General features: G+C 39.8%; 1 protein-coding gene across 1 annotated transcript in view; it reads right to left on the bottom strand.

The window, feature by feature from the left end:
• Positions 1-13,684, bottom strand: part of FRK (fyn related Src family tyrosine kinase) — a 53,555-nt gene extending 39,871 nt beyond the window's left edge. The window contains exon 1 of the mRNA XM_049817764.1: positions 13,057-13,684. Coding sequence (XP_049673721.1) covers positions 13,057-13,487 — 431 coding nt within the window. The 5' untranslated portion in view covers positions 13,488-13,684. The remainder of the gene's footprint in view (positions 1-13,056) is intronic.
• Positions 13,685-20,539: the final 6,855 nt, after the last annotated feature.

Genomic DNA, 20,539 nt, shown 5'->3' with positions numbered 1-20,539 from the left:
AGTTCCACTGTATTTTCCATATTTTGAGATAAACAGTGTGTTTTTTCTTTACATAACCATTACAATGCGAAATACACAGTTTTGGAAAATAACAGATCCCATTTTGCTCTTGGCTTTTGGATAACATTTTGCTAACGTTCTTGTCAACAGATTATAGCTGACTGGTTGGTGTTTCTCCATAAATACTAAATTTATGTTAGATCTGAGATAGTTTTATTGGTGAGATGGCAGAATATAAGATGTGATAATGGAAGAGACATAGAAGCAAAAAAAAAAGGGAAAGAAAATTAAGTTATACTTTTCATATATTTTCTAAACAAAATATTACAGCTTAACTTGTGAAGGTACTCAATTTGAAAAATTTTAAAATTCGACGTTTTTTTAATTTCTGTTTTCAAATGGAGTTTCCTTCAAATAGAAGCATGTTTTCTTTTAATTTTGTTCAGAAAGGATTAAGTTATCTGAAAACAAGATACAATCAAGCAATACCCTTCATTTTGTTTCAGGCCATGTTAAATATTTTTATTTGATACAAAACTAAAAAGAGGGACTCAAAAGAAACATCACTGCTTCCTTCTTCCAGGAGAAGGGAGCCATTTTTCCTTCCTTTCTTCCCATACTTATTTGATCATGAATGTAAGCACTAGGACACAAGTGATACATTCATCCATGAAACAGGGGTTCTTTAGTTAAAATGAGGCAATTTAAACATATGTCTCTAACTGTCATAGTCACTATTTTGCTGAATATACCACGTGCATAGATGCTTACATACAGTAATTTGGAGAACGTACCACTGTAACAACAGAAGTAATCCTTTTGGGACTGAACGTACATGAGCTACCGCCAAAATTAGGCAGAACCTTTGCCACCATCCCTTTTTATCAAGATGGGAAATTGCAGGTTATTACCAGAGAAAAAGCTTTATAGCTTTATAAATCTAGACTCAAGGACCAGATTCACCACGCTTATATTGCATAGTGCCTTGAAAAAAAAAAATTGTTTTAATTTTACTCCTCACCAAAAACTTGACTCCAGCGTTGAACAGTAGCTTACTCCACACAATCCCAATGACTGCAGTATAACCGTAGCAAATGTGTGAAACACTACCCTGGCAGACTGACCTTGTGTATACCTGAGACCCAAAAGGAGCCCCAGGTTGCACTAGCAAATCACTGGGGGAGCCCAGCTGAAGAAACTGGAGATTATTAGCTTGTGAGAAGAGGGCAGCAGATGTGTCAAAAAGGACTCTGAGCCTCTGAAGTCTGTTTTGGTCTAAGAAATGTCTTTGTTTTGTGTTAGTCCATTGTTTTTGTTAGAAATAATAAGGTGTGTCCTAAAGAAAGGGCCTGCCAGGGCTTTAGGGACTTTCACAGTAACTGCGTGGGATTGTTTGGATAATGTAACGTTCAACAGTGAGTAAGGGTGGTAAAACCCACCACAGAGGTAGGCACTTCCTCTTACAATCTAGAGCAAATTTACTGTCTTGTAAACATAAACACAAAGATTACTTGGGCATTAGTCTAAAAACTCCATGACATGTTGTGTAGAAACCTTTTAGTAAGTACTTCAGTAGGCCGTAACAGTACTGTCGTGTGATTCTGTTGTAAGGGATTATGCATAATACTACATTAATTTTTCAATAGTTGATAATAGCAGTTGACTGTGCTGCAAACGTGGAGATTGATTTGCTCTGAGTCTGCTTCAGGATGACAAACCATTGCACCTTTGGCTACTTTTGTACTCCGTAATGACTGGGAAATGACTATTGCTCCTGTAGAGATAGTATTAAAAGGCCAAATGCATGAGCTCTGTAAATTAGCATAGCTCACCCAAAACTAGTTTCACTGCAAAATAGGAACAAAAGATAATAAACCAGGAATAAAATCACAATCTGATAGAGTTAATTTGCAGAAATCTCCATAAATAAATCTCATCCTGTGAGTCCCCACTTTGCTATTGTGTAATTAATTTCAACATTTGCATTCATTCTCCACAATATTGGTCATCTGCATGCTGTATTATTTAATCTACTCTGAAGTTCTTCTATATGAGAAAATAAACAGTAGATGAAAGTGCTATCATATTACTTTTTCTGTGGTGTTTTAGTTATATAAGTCCCTGGTATTTCTCCAATTTAAGAGACTAAGGTCAATCATCAAAGTTTGTTTCCAGTAGTGGTTTTGTACCTGGATAAGGACTTCATTGCATTTAAATATTGTTCTAAAACAACTTGTCTTTGGAATCAATGAAAGGCTACCATTGACTTCAATGGGCATTGCTTTGGGACACTGGGCATGAAATAAAGCCATATAATCACCTCTTTTAAAAAAAAACCTTAAAATGTGTTCCTCAGACCCTATTTCTGCTGCACAGAGTCTTCCAAATAGCATTGTAAAATCTCGCATGAGTGCTAGTAGCACCTGTATGCATTTGCTAACGCATACATGAACAGAAGTACTGATATACTGCCATAATATACTCTAAAAGTAGCAATAACTCTGCTATTCATAACGACTGAGGAACAAAGTTGAAACCTTCAGGTAGCCTTAATGTTAACATGGTACAGAGAACACTAATAACATCAATTGATTTAACATTAAGGGAAACTTAAAAGGACAAGAAAATGTTCAATCATACATTCACTTAAACCATTACAGCTTCCAAAAGCACTCAATTGATTTTCTTGAGAAAATCATTCCTGTTAAATTATTTTCTTTTCTCACAGGGAAACTCACCTCAGTACAGAAGTAATACAGAAACCCTCGGTAACAAAAAGTCCCCCTTGCCTGCACAGGACACTCGTGGCAGAGCAGATTTCTCCATCCATTCTGTGCAGAGCTCTCTCTTGGACATTCACTTGGACACATACCCCTTCAGCTTATGGCCAGCAGTCTGAGCAGCCTTGTGCCCCCTCGCAGGTCAACTTTCAGTGGAGAACAACCAGGTCACTGTCCCCAGAGGGACTTGGAAAGGAACTGTGTGGTCTGGCACCCCCAGGTGACCCTGAGCCAAAGGACAGAACGGTTCTTTCACATGGGGACAAATTTCTTAACCAAACGGTCTCCCAGTTTTCAGGGTAACCTTTTCAGGTTGACAGATGGGAAGGGTGACACACTACAGACACCTCTGACTTCCAGAAGTAAAGTTGGAGCACATCAAACTCCATATCAGTGGGTATATTATCATCCCAAGACCCACACACAGAGTTTCTTTTGGAAGAGATCACAACACCGTGTCAGAAAGGTATGTCAGCATCAAAGGAAGTTTCTGGGTGATTTTTGAAACATTTTAGCTCTGTAGTAAGAACAGGATCTCATTTTCTTTTTTCTTTCCTTGCAGGTATTCATAAAAACAATAATTATCTTTCCAAGCTAATTGGGTCGTCATTCTAGAACAGCCAAAAACATCAGGTGACTTTCTATGGATAAAAATGACACTGATTCACCCATGTCAGTGGCTGAGAAGATATACACACTTCTAAACGTTCATAAATCTGTAGGAGTTTAGGAAAAGCATACAGTAAAAGGAACAGAAAGCCAAGACTCTCTTTTTTGAAGTAGAGGTAAAGGACACTACTAAGGGGATTTAGGATCAGCTACCTTCTCCAGTCGCTGTAGGCCAGGGACCTCCTGCTCGGCTGCTGGAGCCCAGCGCAGGGACACAGGGTCTCTGCCATGCTGAGGGATGTGTCTGCCACTTTCCCGTTGCAGGTTCAACCAGCGGAGAAGCTGAGCATGTGTCTCAGAGACACACAGAAACACAGAGAGGACACGGACATGGCCGGTCACAGACTGCCACAGACGAGGCACTGCCTTCAACAGCACCCACGTACAGGACTCACATAAAACACAGCACGGTCCCCTCCTTCTCCTCTTCGGCTGGCAGAGCCAGAAGGTCACACTAGTGACAGCGTGGACGTGCACACACACACACAGAGTCTACATTCACAAGCACACGCGCATTTGCGAATCCCCCCTCAAATACCATCCAAGCACCCTGACCTGATCCCAGCCCCTTTCACCCACACTCACCTCGTGCATGCCAGTCCCCCCAGCAGCTGGTTTTGAGACACAGCCCAGTGGCTGGTGGCCAAGACACCCAGCAACTCCAGTATCTGGCACTGAGACCCCATTACTCCAGCAGCGGACACCACAGGCCAGGGGCACCTACACCCCGGCTCGGACTCCAGCTGCTGGCCCAGTACCCAGTCACACCAGTCCCCCCTGGGAGCTGGGACTTAGTCCTTGGAGCAGTCACAGATGGGACAGAGGGTAAACTTACACATACAGATAGTCAAGGAAGGATTTAATGAGAAGACAGGACAGCGCGTGGTGACCAGGTACAGGGCTCAGCCAGACAAGTGTACTGACTGGCCCCGTTTTACATGTGAACAGCACCTTTTATACTTCTTTCTGTCTACCCCCTCTTTGTTCCTCCCTGATCCCTTTTCCCTAAACCTTGCTTCATCATTTGACATAGCCCCACAGACCCCCCTCCAACGTCCTGGACCCCCAGGTTTGCATCCTTATCAGTTGCAAAGTCCGAGTTTGCCTGCCGTTTCTTGATAGCCCATCAATTAATGCGACTGACCTGGTTTATTTCTAATTATTGCCTTTGTTAACATTAAACTGTCAGCTTTGGTGTCTGTGTGTTTGCCTGCCTCCCTTTCCTTATTGGCAAGGTCCTCAGATAATCTTCCCGAACAAGAAACGTTCCTACACTTCGCATACCCTTATCGGTGAGTGCGACTGAGCAGGCTTGTCCTCGTCACCACCTCCCTTCTCATGGTTTGTCCCTCAGGTCTGTCCCTCAGGTTTGCCTCTCCATGTTCTTGTGTATGGCTCCTTTCACCACACCCTCAGAGGAGCAGAGACTCCTTCCATACACCCTTACAGAGACTTCCACTAACTGAAAAGATCAGCAGTTTCAAAAGGAAGACTGAGGTTTGTGAGTTCTCATCATTTCTGAAATTCACAGTATATATTCATTCCCACATGTCATTCTCAGATTTCTTTTTTTCTCTTTTGCAGTGAGGTTTGAAAAGGTGTGCTGCAAAATCCTTTGTGCTGTAACTACAGAAAAATATTATTAAACTAGCGATATATCTGCTTGAGTGAGAGAAAGCGAAGGGAAAATGTTTACCAACATTACTGCAGGTAAATTTATAATGTAAAATATTACAGAGTAGTCTGCATAGAAGTAATGAAAATGTAAATTAGTGCAAACTTTTATGGAACCATCACTTATTATTTAATTCACTTCTTTGTTTTTCCAGTTCTCATTGATTAAGATTAGTGTACCAGCACAGAAAAACTGTATGTATTTCTCTCTGTTTTAAGTGATAAAGCAAAGGAATGCATTCATGATCAATATTTTGTTTGATCTTCTGAAAAGCTATTTTCAGATGAATTCTAGGCATGACTGGAGAATTGAAAACTGCAAAGATGTAGATTTCCATTCTAGTTTCTTGTAACGCTTATGGGGTTTTTTTACAGTTTTGAGGTGCAAACCTGAATTTCAACATTTAAGGAAAATCCGATGCACAAGCTTCATAACTAAATAAGTTTAATCTCTTATTTTTAAAGTTCTAACACAAGAAGGGTCTTCAAATATGTCCCATATAGTACTATTTAAAAATCACTGAAAATTGTTTTTTCCTCTTACATGTAGTAGTAAACATATAATGATCAGTTGTCTTTTTTAAAATATCACCTAATAGATTATATTCTTTCTTTGCTATGCATACTTTTCTTGCTTAACTTGAAAAGGAACAAAACATTTTATTACAGAAAAACATCTGAATCCTGACTAATCATATTTTCTCTACTAATCTGTTTTAAAATTAAAGTGCAAGTAAATATTGTGCTGTCTAAACTAGGCTACTAGAAGGCTGCATCATTATTACAATGTTTGCACAAGGCATGTCTTCTACAGCCTCACATTAGAAGATACTATCTGTAAGATAATAACAGGACACATCCTGGGTTTAGTTCTGCAACTTTGGTAGGAAGTAAAATGAACTGATGGGTAAATATGTGAGGGTAAAATCACTGAGGTCTGCTGCCCGGGCTGACTCAGGTGCATTAGGGTAGATGGGGCAGATAGGTGCGGTCTGTAAAGCACTGGTCCCTGAATTTCACAGGGACCTATGCAGCGCTACCATTTCCTTTTGTGCCTATTTATTTTGACCATGGGTTTTTTGAGTTACTCATGACTAAGCAATCACCAACCCAGAAAAATACCCCAAACACTTGTTTAGGAATACAAAACTTTCTGCAGAGATGAGAGGGGTTTTTGTGGGGTTTGGTTTTTGTTTTTTTTCCTAATAGCTTGGTCTTTGCCCACAGACAGAAATAAAGAATTGTGCAGTGTCAACACCTATGCTGTTGCTAAACAGATTTGACAATAGGTCCATAATTAGACATGGCAGTGATGTACCCTCTGACATTGCTTATACAACAGTTCCAGCCTCTGGTGAAGTACAAAGGGAACAGATCAAAGAAAGTGGATAGGCCTGTGCACTTTTCATAAAATCCCCTCTGAAACAGAATAACGAGGCTAGAGGGGCCATTGGTTTGACCTCGTAGGGTCTCTCTTATGTTTTTATGACTTAATCTCTTCAGTACCGATATGATCCTACACAAAGAAAGCCCCAAAATCTTCTATAACCAACAGTGCTTTTTACATGTTACAAAATAATTCTTCACAGAGATACCTGACCTAGTTTGTTTAAAATCAGTCCAGCTTTAGGACTTCTTAGCCTGGCTGAACTGTTGGTTACTATTTTTCAGTTCTAAACCAGCTCAGCAATCACTCAGCTCTGCACAGCTCTGCACAGTGCTGCGCGGAGAGCCATCAAAGACAGCTATTGAGGAAACAGTAACCATTGTACAGTACCTGGAAAATGTTTTTGCCAACAACGTTGCTCAAAACCAACTAATCTAGGCTAGCATGCACGACGCTTATTCCTACTGAGTCTGAACAAAAAACATCAAACAGGACTATTGAGTTATTCTGACCAGTACATGGTCTTTGTTTTTCTAAAAGGCACTGTAAAGGCCACCAGGGTTTCACAGTGCTGTAAGAAAAGTTAACTGGCTACATTTGCAGGTTTTAAGGATACTGTTTCCGGCCTTGGCATGATTCATTGTCAAATCTTTCACAACAGGGTAATGGAAACTAGTATATAATGATTATAATGTATAACAGACACCTTAATTTCAAATAAAGACAAGGTAGGAAGAAATTTCTTCATTTCTCAGAATTTGAATAGACAATGTTGTATATTTAGAAAACCACATTGACAGAAAATAGGTGACCTAAATTAGACAGGTTAGCATGAACTGCTCATCTACAATTTCATAATTCCTTCCACCTTTCTGAGCAGACACACACATTTTCTGGACATGGGTATACACGTGGATGTGTAAATACTGCTGGCACTTGACAAAATCTGACCTTTCAGAGTTCTGTAAACCATGTCCTTTTGTGTTCAGTGGTTTTTTGCTTATTTAAGAAATGAGCAGAAATGAAGACAAAGTTTGAGATATGCTTGAAGACAGCACTGGAATGCTCAACCACAACTAAAAAAGGGATTAAATTCATGGTCTTTTTGTAGTATTCAAACATTTAAATTCAAGAGAGGCACTCCAAAACATGCATGGCAGTTCCAAACTTTGGGTACTTCCAATGCCATGAACACAAGGTCAAAAAAGGTCAAAAGCATGATTTTCCAGCTTTGCAATACACACCTTGTCTCACAGGGCTGTTTTGCATGGTCTTAAAAGTATCAGTCTTATAATCTTTCTCTATGTTGTGTGTGTGTACATGTGCACGCACACACAAAAGCACGTACATAAACTACATCAATTGAATTTCAAATGAGTTCACATACAGCCACTTTGATGATTTATAATAAATACATATTTTGGTGACAATGAAACCTTTTCTACCAAAGACTGTATGAGAATAGCTTTTGTTCTTAATGTAACAGGATCCAAGAATGTGACAAGAACCTACTACTACTTTGTGTAGCAGTGAACAGTTTTTACAAGTTCATTTCAGTACAAGGGTTACTGCTGATTCTGGTGGTGTCCTCGGGAGTTTGTACTGTAATAGAGAGAGGAATTATGAGAGCGAGAGAGAGGGAGCACAATGAAGCCACAATGGATTACATTCAGGTTTGTGAGGTGTTCAGCGGAATCTAAGGTTTCACTTTAAAAAGAGCCTCTAGACATTTTGGCTCTAAACACTACTTTGAAAAATGACCCACGTGAACCAAAGAAACCCCGTAAGCCTGACTTTGCAGAAAGTCTGAAACAGGTCAGCCTGGGGAACACTTTATTGTTCATGTATAGTAACTCGGATTCAGTGAATGCAGGAAATAGTTAAAGCTGAGTCAGGTCACAGAAGGTGAAGGAATTATGGAGATTGACAAAAATAACCTACAAGTCACTTCTGCTTTCAAAGGGTTGTTTAAAAAGCTCATTGTGGAATTGACTGGTGAGGTTTCATTGATTAGGTCTGGGGCTCAGTTTCCACCAGCTGGGAAATACCTACATAAGAAATCTGTCTGAAATAAGGAATGTTTCGGAAACTGGCAAAAGTTAAAAGTAACTGCTGTGATCTTCTTTGACCTAATCTACTAGGAAGTTGTGTAGATTTACTTCCTTCAGCACAGCAGCAGCAGTCTTGTGTCGATAACACTGGCATGAAGATATGGAATGAAGCTGACTTTCAAATAAACAGCCAACAGGTCTGTCAGGATGTCAGGTGAGACTCCTCTCTAAGTACACTCTACCTTTCTTCTAGAAAAAAAGAATTCATGTCACTCCAACAGTGAGGGAGTTTTTAATTTTTTTCTTCATTAAAATTAACTGTACAGCTGGGCTATATTTGTTGTCCATAACAATTTGCACTATGTCATTTTCTTGTTTAGTTAAAACAACTGGCAGTAATAAAATAAGGGCAGGTGAATGTGTTACTATGGTTCCTGTTTATAGTGCAGAATAACAGGCACAGAAAGAGCAGAGACAGGAAGGTCATGCTCCTTGCCAAGAAAATTTATATCTTTTAATTCAGATTTTGGTGTTAGTCAAATAGCTTTTTCTGATCATCCTTTGCTGGACATGCAAGTTAAATTATGTGACTGTATCTCCAATTGCATCTTTTGTGTTTCTTTTTCTAAATGTTACATGTCTAAACGCAGAAAGAAGTGCATTCTGAAGTCATGGGATGCAGCAGATACAACCTCCCTCAAAATTCCTTAGAAATGAAAAATCTGTCTGGCTCGTGGTTTTGACTGCTACCTGTGATGTAGAGAGAAGAGGAGCACCAAGTGTTCTTACAGTTGTTAATTTATCTTTATCATTAGCATAGTCTGAGTCTGCTTGTAGTCAGACACTAAGTAAAAGAACATTTTTGTAGTAAGAGATTTATTGCCGCATGAAGTGAAAGTTCACTGTGTGACTACAGTTTGCTAGATGAATGCTTCCACTCCTTGGCTGCCTTGTCCCAACTATCCAAGGTAGGGCCAGGACAACAGCCCTGTCTCCAGAGACACTATGCACAATCCCTTCACATCCCTCCACCTGACAGGTTGTTGTTAATATAAGGAGTACTGCAGGTGCTAGAAAAGATCAACAATAAGAAGATGCTTTACTGGTAAATATAAAAATGAAAGGCCTTGTTTCCTCAGTCTGTCCAAAACAGCTTTCATGGTAGCAGGTGTGCATTTCTTGGATGTATTTAATCTTATGCAGCACACATTTGCACAGCAATGCTGCAGCAGGCAGAACCCAAGCCACAGATTTACCTTTTTTTCCCCTTCCCCTATTCACACAGGTTGTTAATGACTTCATCTGAGTCATCCACACTGGAAGAGATCACTCAAGCCAAAGAAAGGAGGCAAGAAAAACTTATTTTTAACAAGATACCGTGCACAAATAGGAAGTGTTTGACTCTTGGCATAAGTTAGTTATATAACATAATATAAATATATCAGCAAAATATAAATAAAATCTCCCTTCAGCTTTAGCATACAATTTCTACCAATAAACTTTGGTCTGAGGAAAGCAACACAGTAAAAAAATCTCGTTCTTTCTCAATTCTGCTTGAACATTCTGATAGCCAAGGATACACAAAAATTCCCTTTCTTTTAAACAGTATTTCATTTTTGTTTTCCCCAGGCTGGAGATATTGCACACCCTTTCTGCCCTTTCATCCAGTTATTGATCTACCTTATCAGCACCACCTCAGTCATATTGGACGGAGTCAAAGAGAATTCCAGGAAGAAAAACTGTTATCTGAAGAAGGACAAGGAAGAAAAGTTTCTTACTTTCCTTCATTCTCTTTTTTTACCAAGTGAAAGTTCAAAAAGGCCTTTCTCGCTGCAAAAAAATCATGTTTTCTTCCAAAGCTTCCTAAAAGTCATACCATGAATCAAGTCTGGTTCCCAGAACAGTTTAGCCAGTTTGTCTTGATCTAGTAAGATGGAGATACAGTCCAGAAATAAGCTAAAATTCCCCTTGTCTCTGCAGATACACAGAAGCTAGTTGAAGCTAGGAAATGTGCATTAAACTAGCTCAGAGACTGTTGATCATCTGTGCCTGGCAAATACTGCAAAGCCTAAACAACACACTGCAAATATATGGTATATATGCATTTTGGCAGGCAACCATATAATTCTAAGTCTTCCATTCTTTGTCAGTTCTGTGCCGGGACCATAAAGGACTGGCATAAAGGATGCAAGGATGCAATAAAAACTTCTCCTATTTCCACAAATGTCCATATCAGGGCCATGAGCAACTGGCCAACACCAAAGGGGAGAGATAATTAAAATCAAAATGGAAAGGTGAAAGAAGTTTAAATTTAAATTTTGGGCAGATAATATGATTAAAACATTGAACTTTAATTAAAGAGATATTAGACAAACTTTTTTCACCCTCATTCTTTTACTTTAGGGAAAAGAAGGGTTAGTTCTTTAAAACATCATTACTGTTGCTCTTATTGTTTCACTAGGCTAAGAGAGGTGTGAAATGCAGAGGGTGTGTGAAAGGGAATTCTTGGAGGAAATTGCAGCAAGGAATGTTCCAGTTGGATACAAGGCAAAAAAGTCTTCACCATGAGAGTGAAAAACTCAACTGGAAATGCTCAACGAAGCAAATGGGCCTAACTTTATTTTGGCCATGATTGAGTTGGGACAATTGCTTCCAATGTCCTTCAGAGGTCCTTTCCAACCTGACTTGGTCTATGGTTATAGGTGTGTGGCCCGACAGCAGACAGTCTTGTATACATATGAAGATCACTAAAGCCAACTGCCTTAGAAGAAAATCTGAGAAAAGACAACGTGTTTAGCCAGATTAGTTTTGGTACAAAACTAAAAACTCATTCTGGAGGAATGACTTCATCTGAGAGCTGTAAAAGCTCTCTATTTCCTCCTTTCCAGTGTTCTAACAATCTATAAAGAAAAATCTTTTGCCAAAACTCAGTTTTTATTAATAAAGGGAGAAAGGTATATAAAGAGAGTAAAATAAAATAAAATCGATTCTGTAACAAGAGAAAACCAGAGGTTATGCAACAATGCACTTTGGCAAACTTAACTTTGTATTTGATGATTTGGTATAGAAAGGTAAGAGGGACCTTAAGAGCTGAGACTTTGTTGTATAACTGTGCAAAATTACTTTCAAAGTATTAACAGCAAGCAGAAATCTTAGATGACTTGTAATAAAACTAGTTCTTGAAAGAGAGCAAAGGCCAAGCTGAGTTGAATTAGAGCCTACCACCATTTCTCAAGTGGTTCAGAAAGTGCCTTCCCTACAGATTAATTTCTGCAATTGGAAGAATTCTTCTGAACATGACCATTGAAAGGGTTGTCTGCCTGAATACAGAAATAGAAACAGCTGGTCAGACTCTGGAAATTAAGGTCTTCAGGTTAGAGAGGAATCTTACAGTTGCCCCAAAATACCTCTAGCACAAATCCTACAGCTGATAAAAGACTGGCATAATCATATCTGAGCCAATTCTCCTAGCCCTTGGCAGTACAGTGGGCAGATCATTTCGGGAATGATGTTTCAGGTCCAAATGAGATTTAACTGTAAAGCTGCAACATCATCCCTCTAAAGTCAACATTAATTCTGAGACTAATAATGGACGCCATTTCTGCTGTCTCTTTCCACACCGGTAATTTTTGCCAAAACATACCTCTGGAACTGCAGTCAGACCTATTTCAGCAAACGCTGCCTCTCACTGCAACACACATAAGTAACTCTGCATCCCAGGCTGACTCAGACCTTACTCATCCTCACTAGGGAGCCAAGTAACTGATTTTGTGTGGTTTCTGCTCTAGTTCAGAATATTAAATAAGACTGGACATGTTTTGAAGGGGCAGAAAAACATGGGCTGCATAACTAAACTCTGTGAAAGTTTAACAAATTCAATTTGTACTCCCTTGCTATATCCACTCTTTTGCCCTTTGCAATACTTAATCCAGTTAAGTTTGTCCTGAGAGTAGAGATTTGCCTCCAAAGAAGAAACAAATAGAGGAAACCATAAAAAAACTTATCTGTTAGAGACTTACCCATCATTTGTAAGAAGTCGTAAAGGTGTAAAGGTAGCTTCCTGAAACTCTGATTAATTGATAACTTTGCAGCTGGTTAGGCTGAACACTGTTTGGGGCAGGGGTCATATCTTTTCACTCTCTGGGAAGCATCTGAATCACATGTACTGTTATACAAATAAAAACAATAAACAATCACCGTGGTAACCAACCTAATATTCCCAGATGCTTCTTTAACAGGTGATTAGGGTACATCAGAGAGTGAAATGATTTAAACCAAACCAAAACCCTCAACACCCTGCCTTTTGTAATTCATTTTCTTGTGACCACAGTGTATTTTCCTTGCACACACCAGCTAGCACTATCACTGGTAGGACCACTGGAGGCTGAGCATGGCAGGGTACTACTCGGCAAGAGAAAAGGCTATAACCGCCTGTCCCAAACCCATTCAACCTAAAAGAAAAGAGACTGCGGTGTGCATTACGTGTGTTACTCACGGTTCAGCTTCGATGCTCTGGTCAGCAGCTATGTAGTTGGCAGGGATGTAGCCCTGGAGCTTGCGGCCAGGACAGACTGACCCTGTAGGCAGGAAGAGCCTAGCGTACCACCAGCCCTCATGGGATGCATCCAGCACTTCAAGCCTGTCCCCGGCTCGGAAGCTCAAGTCCTCCTCAGTGCGAGCCTCATAGTCGAAGAGTGCCACAAATCTGCAAATATTCACGAGATGCTGGCCAGGCAGTGGCGGTAAAGGCTTCTCTTTTATCTTACTGTCTCCATCTTTCTGTCCTGCTTGGAAGTCATGCCCTACCACAGCAAGGTTGGCGAAGACTTGGCTGACTTTCTCATCCTGCTCACCATCTCTCCCCGAGAATAAGCATGGGATGTACGGCTCCAAACAGGCGCAGTGCTTCTGACAAAAGTTTCCCATCCTGTTTCCTTGTGCCTTCCCTTGCTTCTGCTTTTCTTTCTCTTTTCCCAGTCGTGATACCCTTAGACCAATTTTTGCACCATTAACATCTTAGCTTTTTGTAGGATTTCGTCTCCCCCTCCTCCTTTGGCACAAAATGAAACAACTCTTGGCACAGCTGGAAACTCCTCTCCGAGCTCCACTGAGAGCTCATTACAGGCAGCTCCTGGATCGGGAGTGAAACCTGAGTATTCAAGCGCCGGAGCACATGTGGAGGGAATTTCTCACTTCCTCTTCAGAACAGGAAAGCAACACAACTGCTGTGCTGGGCTGAGCTCTGGGAACAACAGGGAGTATGGAGCCTCTTCTCCCACGGCAAAACAATAAAGTCAGAACATCTAAGCAAGGGAGGCTTCTCAATTCTTCCTGCTTGGGATGGGTGTTTTCTTATCTCAGAAGAGGTCCTGTCATATGATCAGCGGTGAAGGTCTGTGAAGTCTGCCTTGGTAATGATTAACCACGCTGACCTCCCTATTTCCTCAGCAGTCTCTGACGTGGACAGCTTGAATATTTCTTTTTGTTTCCTGGTTTCTGCTGGTTTCAGTTCCCAGTGGGAAGCCTTTGCTCGCCCGAGGCCAGCAGATGCCCTCACCTGGAGCGCACCTGCAGCTTCTGCTCTCGCTCACACCCAGGCACTTTCCCCAGCCAAGCGCCCGCCCTTCAAACCAGTCCTCTGGCTTTTTTTTTTTTATTATTGAACTGCATTTGGCACTTCTTTCAAGGAAAAGTAAATATATGGGGCTTACATTAATACAGCAAGAGATTTTAATTCATTCCTTATTCTGCATTTTAAGGAAACAAAAGCACTAGCCAAAAAAATTGCTCTAGGCGGTTGACTAATTATATCAACCACATATAAAAACAATGGCTGTCTTCCAGTCACCATGTAAGCCGGTGAAACTACATTGGCCAGTATATTCCCACTTGTAAAGCACCTACAACCTGGCATACAGACCAAGCACGGGTGTCTGGGTACTCCTGTGGCAAAGCAGCCTGGAGAGCCGACTGCCACATCCCAGCAGTGCAGCCCAAGCTTTCTAACAGCTGGAAATCACCACAGCCTGGAGGACACGCAATGCTTGGAGCAGGAGCAGGAAGCACAGGAGATAGCCTGTCTGCACCACGCAGTGGCATTTCAGGAAGAGGCAAACTCTTACAGATAAGAGGTCAGTCAAAACCGACACATGCACCTATAGCTTCCTGGTGGTAAAGAAAACTGGCTCCTTTAACTGCCATTTTCCTAAACCATTCACACATGAGTCACAGCCGGGGCTGGACAGATCAGGGAGGGGTCCTGGTGGGTGCAGGATTCCCTCAGGCTAAATTAAAGTGAAGGAACACCAAATCATCAGTTGAACTTTTTTTTAATGGCAGAAACAGCTTGAACTTGGAAGGTGTAACAGTAGGTGGTGTGGTTTCTCACAAGAATCGGCATGACACTACGTCAAGAAACTGTGTAACATGTGGTAACGATATATATATCAATTCAGGGAATAAGGAGATCCCCCCCGTCGAGTCAGGAGGTTCAGAGCAGACCCCCTTGCTTTCTAGACTCCTTCTCAGAGAAGGGCCCAAGGGGCGGCTGGACCTGCTCCGAGTCCCAGGCTTGGTCAACGGGTTTGTGTCTAAAGGGATGAGGTGTAGGGGTTGGGGGGTGGGGGAAGAGAAAGAGAGAGAGAAAAAAGACAAGAAAAAGAGAAAGATTTCACCAGTCCTGGGTCCAGCGTTGGTCCAGTCAGCCAAGGGGTCCAGTTCCAGAGGGCACGCGCCCATAAGTCTTCAGTTCGTGTCTTTTTATAATCTCCTTGACCCTCCTTCGGGCGGGCACTGGAACTCCTTGGGCTAATTAGGTGTCGTGCGCGGTTTGTGCCTTCAGAACCTTCAGGAAATGGGTTGGTGGGCTTGGGGGTCATTTGGGGAGTAACTTCTCCCTCCCTGCAGGCATGACCGTTGTTTGATCTTTGGCCATGCACGGTGAGCTGCCCCCCTCAGCAGTGTCAGAACAGGGAATTGTGCATCCTCCGGCACGGCACCGCACGCCCTCCGCATCCTGTTCCTGATGTCCTGGGCTGATCTGTACTGATCAACTTCTTCACCTGCTGGTTCCTTGTTAGGCAGAACTTGCCCCGCCACAATGTTGGAGACATTAACTCTTTCAGCCCCTCACATGTGGTGTTGCTATGCGGCCTTGCAAGCAAGTTCCATTCCTTCCCTCAACCACAAAAGCCAGGCCCGGTGGTCTCTGCAGGCCCCGGCCTCTCTGTGTCCATCACGAAGGGTGTTTAAGGCATCAACTCAGTCCAGTCTCTCACAACATGTCTCTCAGCTCCATTTAGAGTTGCTGACTTCTGTTGCTTTACTTTACTAGAAAGAAAATCCAATCAAATAACTTAGAAACAAAAGCCACTTGTTTTCCTCATGTCTCAGTCAGCCCTTTGAATGAGGAGACCAGTGGCACTGGCAGAAGCCTACTGATGGACTAGGGGCTGTGGGATGACTGAAGGAAGTCCCCACTCAAAATTTATCACTATCAGGTGCACGTCCACTGAAGAGGGATGGGGGACTGCTTACTCGCTCCTCTTCTACAATGCTGCCAAAGAAACTGAATAAAGGAGAAAATACCATGCGCGTTATGTGGTCACTAAACCTCATAATCTGTAGTGAACCCCTTGGGTCCAATCAAATATGGCATACTAATTTTGGAGATTATGAAAACAGTGTTTAGTTTCTGAAGCACCCCTGGACATGATTTTTCCCCACAGCAATTATTAATCACTATCCAGATCAACAAGAACACAGATATCTAAGAGAGATGTACTTTTCTTAGGTCTGATGGACAATATCCAAAGTCAGGAATAGCCTGTGTTGAAAAAGAAACTATCTTCATTAGTCTTGTTCAAAGAATTATCTACATGTACTGAAACCAGAGAGTATTAGAGAAGTTGTATATAAGAAGTTTACATATTTCATTGGCTTTTCCTGTAACATTTTGTGGTTCTGGCAACTTGGGCTTTAATCCGGCAAAGATTTGCATACACATTTACTGCACAGAAGAGCTTCTTGCATCGTAAAGAACCAATCTCTCGCACAGCTCTTTTCAGGATCAAGACCTATCTTTACACTCAGGCACCAATATACATACACATTAGAAATCACACTGCATTCACTGAGACCACTCAGATAAATATTTATAACTGTAGCTAGAACAGGGTTTAAGCCTGCAAACATTTGTGTATATGCATATCTTATCTCAAATAAACCCAGGCTTTAAATTCATCTTCTCTCCCAATTTATGCCCCTGCTTGACTTTACAAGACCAGAAAGACTTTTGCTGGAAGTGATCGATAACTAAAAATCAGTTTACTTTCCTCCCAATCAACTCTTCAGGATCAGTTCTATCTATGAAACAAGTAGACTTCAACAAACAGCCATGAATTCCATTAGATTTAAAACTCTCTTCAAAAAGAGAGAGGAATGGTGTTGCTGAGAACTGCTGAGCAGATTCCTGAGCCCATGTGGGGCAGGACTGTGGCTAAGCTGCGGTGGCCACACTGCAGCAGTGCCTCTGCAAGGGTCTTTGTTCCCATCGTGGTGACTTTATTGTGGATTCTCTGCATTTCTGAAAATAAAGCAGTAGTCTTTATGTTTTAGAGACTATATAATTTTATTACAGGCAAGAAAAAAAAGAACATGTAATAAAAATGTTCTTGCCAGTTTTACTGAAAAAAATAAAATCTGATAAATCCCATAATCCTAATTTCCATGCTCACAGTTTGGAACAAATGAGGATAATCATGTATATAAAGGGTCTTTTCAATATAAACTATTGTCTGAGTCCTCTGCACTGGTATTATGTATAGTTTAATAGGATAATCTCTGCATCGCCTGTTTCTGGGCTTAATTTAGTTCTTTTGCCTTGCGTCCCACCATATTTTCTTTTTGCAAAAGGAGGCCAAACAGATCTGTATTGTTACTGGCCTTCTGTATCTTCACTTGATTTGTTTTGGAGGCTGAGTGTCAAACCAGAAAAGTGTCCAAACAAATAAGCTACTGGATGTAATGTGACTGCAAAAGACTTAATCAGATATATTGATGAATTTTATTAGCAAAAATGCTTTGAGAAGGATACAAGAGTCTCACCTCATTCTTACAGCCAGCAATAGCTAGCAAGGAAGATTAATTTATTATGACCAGAATGGCACATTTACCGTACAGATACTGAATTTTAGTATTCTGGTCTCTATATTATTTAAAAAATCATTAATACTGCAAATAGTTTCTTGAAATATGCAATACCTTAAAACAAAGATGGATCATTTACAATCTGTGTCTGACAGGATCACATAAACTTAGATTTTAGAAAAGGAAACAAATCTATTCAATCAAGTAGTACCTTCCTCCCTCAAACTAGGTAATTCCCCATTGCTTTTAAAGTATATTTCCTGGTTCCATGAAGAAAAAACTCCACGCTGATACTATAGGTTTGAGGATGACAGATATCTGAACTTACTTTTTATATTCTATATGTTGCTTACAAAGTCCTATACAAGTAAGACTCTTGCAAGGAGCCTTACCCCTGCTTAAAGGATTAATTTGCAGTCCTCTAAATCCATTAAATCAAATTCTAATTAACTTAAAGTCAATATTCTTTAGGCCTTGTTTGTTCTACAAAACAATCATGTTTAAACTGGATGGTGAAACATATTTCTTAGTCTCCTGAATGGACAGAAAAATAATGTTAATATGATATGTTTTAGTAAGCCTAGTACAAACCTAATCTGCAACACTGATATTAATTGAAGTGCTCTTGGAATGAGGTACTGCTCTGCATGAATTAAGGTATCAGACTGAGTCGTATTAAATAAGTACAGATAAGATTTGAATCCATAATATTGCAAAAGTCTTGTTTTGATAGAATTTTTATTTGTGTTTCATGCTTTCAAAACAATTTTGTATGAGTTTTCATTACAGATATTTCCTACCTTTATTGATTTGTATGTGCTCTGCATGAAACTATTGGTATAATTACATAAAATCTTAGAGTTTCAGAAAAAATGAAACCTCCTCCACCTCATAATTATGCTTCTTATTTCAGAGACAGGGAGTGAACATCACTGAGCATCAGGGTTTGGTAGTAATGATACATGATGTTTGAAACAATTCCCCTATGCCATGCAGAGAAGAATTACAGTCAGAATGGTACTCTGCTGGGGAAAAAAGAACATTCCAACGCAATATCCACCAATGGTTTTGTTAAGAAATATGAATCATTCCAAAATGGAAATTGATAGAGAGAGTGGTTTTTCTTAATAATAAGATGAGATCACAATAGAAACAAACACTTTCCTCCACAATTGTCCCAAACTTTGTAAACAGGAAAGAACTCCATGTGGGAACACAAGAAATTAAGGTATAAAATACAAGAATTGTAATTAAATGATGTATGAAACTGCTGCCTGTAGCATCACTTTCTATATTGTATAATCTTTTTCAAGTCAGTAGTTATACTGCTGTGTTAATATATGCTAATTTAAATATTTGACATAAAATACCTCACTTCGAAAAACTTCTTAATGCATTATGATACAGCAAGTCAAATGTTCCAGCAAAGTAAAATATTCAAATAATATGATCTTTAAAGAAATAAGAAAAAAAGCAAATGCATACTGCTCTGCATCTGTGCTTGGGAAACAATTTAAATTATTAAATATTCTAAAGTTGTGTTGGTTTTTTAAGGTAACAAATTGAAAGGAAGCACAGTGATTTTTTTTATTATAGCTGTCTTTTCAGCTATATTTCTTTCCATTTGCACATTGGAATGGAACACATTACCACCACTTTGTAGCTTTTTTATAATCCTTTTAATCAGCACTTCCATTTTGTTTCTGTAATTTGCAAATTGCCATTCTTTTCAATGAAAATAAATTATGTGCGTAATTTTACTCTTGACAAAATTGTTTATTCTTATTGATTAATCACTTTCCTGGTTTTGTATATTATCTTAAACCATAAATTCACAAAGACATAGAGTTATATTTGATTTGGCATTTTCCAACCTTAAATCTTTTGCATTTGTAATGAGAAAACTCTGGCTATTTATTTTCATAAGGCTGATCCAGTAATCCATCTCTACTCTAGAAAGCATTAAAAGTACATTTTCAAGTGCTTCAGTGATGAGGGTTGCTTATTTATTAGCTGAATTTGGGCCTAAAACAGGCTATGTCTGACAATAAATGAACCCAGAGGAATAAGGCTCTGTCAAGGATTGACAGAATAGAGACTTTCTCTATTTGTTCAAACAATCAGATTTCACTCTGCTTAAATTTAATGTGAGTTTTGCCATTATCTGCAATGGGACCAGACCTTAGCCATTATTTTTCATTTTATTGTACATTATTCTAAATGATATACAGCACACACTGTTAAAAATTGTAAGTTAATTTGCTTTCTATGAAGCAGCCCTTCTGAATAAAACCACGCTGTAGCTCTCTAAGGCATGAAAAATACTTCTAATCGAATCTATCTCTGGGTGGGAAAAAATATGGTAAGTGGATGACAAAGAATTATCAGCGAACATGACTTCACCATCCTTTTAAGAAAATGCCTTCCAAAACTGACCCTGTTATGGATAGTTTTTAAATTTAGGAAGTGTATATATTTATGAAGATTTTATGATGGGTCAAGACCATTTCTCACATAACTCTATCAAAGTCTGCATGCTATTCCATGCATGACTTATGAACATGATTTACCAGCTTTATCTTCAGAAGTTGGAACTGCATCAAGAAAAGCAGAGAAGTCCAGAGGGATGGATGGAAAGCAATACTATATCAAAGTACTGTTTCACCTGTGAATGCAAGTGGGTGGTTTTTTCCCAAAAATAAAATCAATATTCTCTCCTGACCTCTGCATGTGGAAAAGACAGCATCTGACAAGGAGCTAAAACTTGCAATTAGAATATATTGATATACCATATAAAGGAACACATTTTTTTAATTACTTCAAATTACTGA

This window comes from Accipiter gentilis, chromosome 15, assembly GCF_929443795.1.
Source record: "Accipiter gentilis chromosome 15, bAccGen1.1, whole genome shotgun sequence".
NCBI classification, from domain to species: Eukaryota; Metazoa; Chordata; class Aves; order Accipitriformes; family Accipitridae; genus Astur; species Astur gentilis.
Note: the sequence above shows the minus strand (reverse complement) of the source record. Positions and strands in the feature narration are given on the sequence as shown.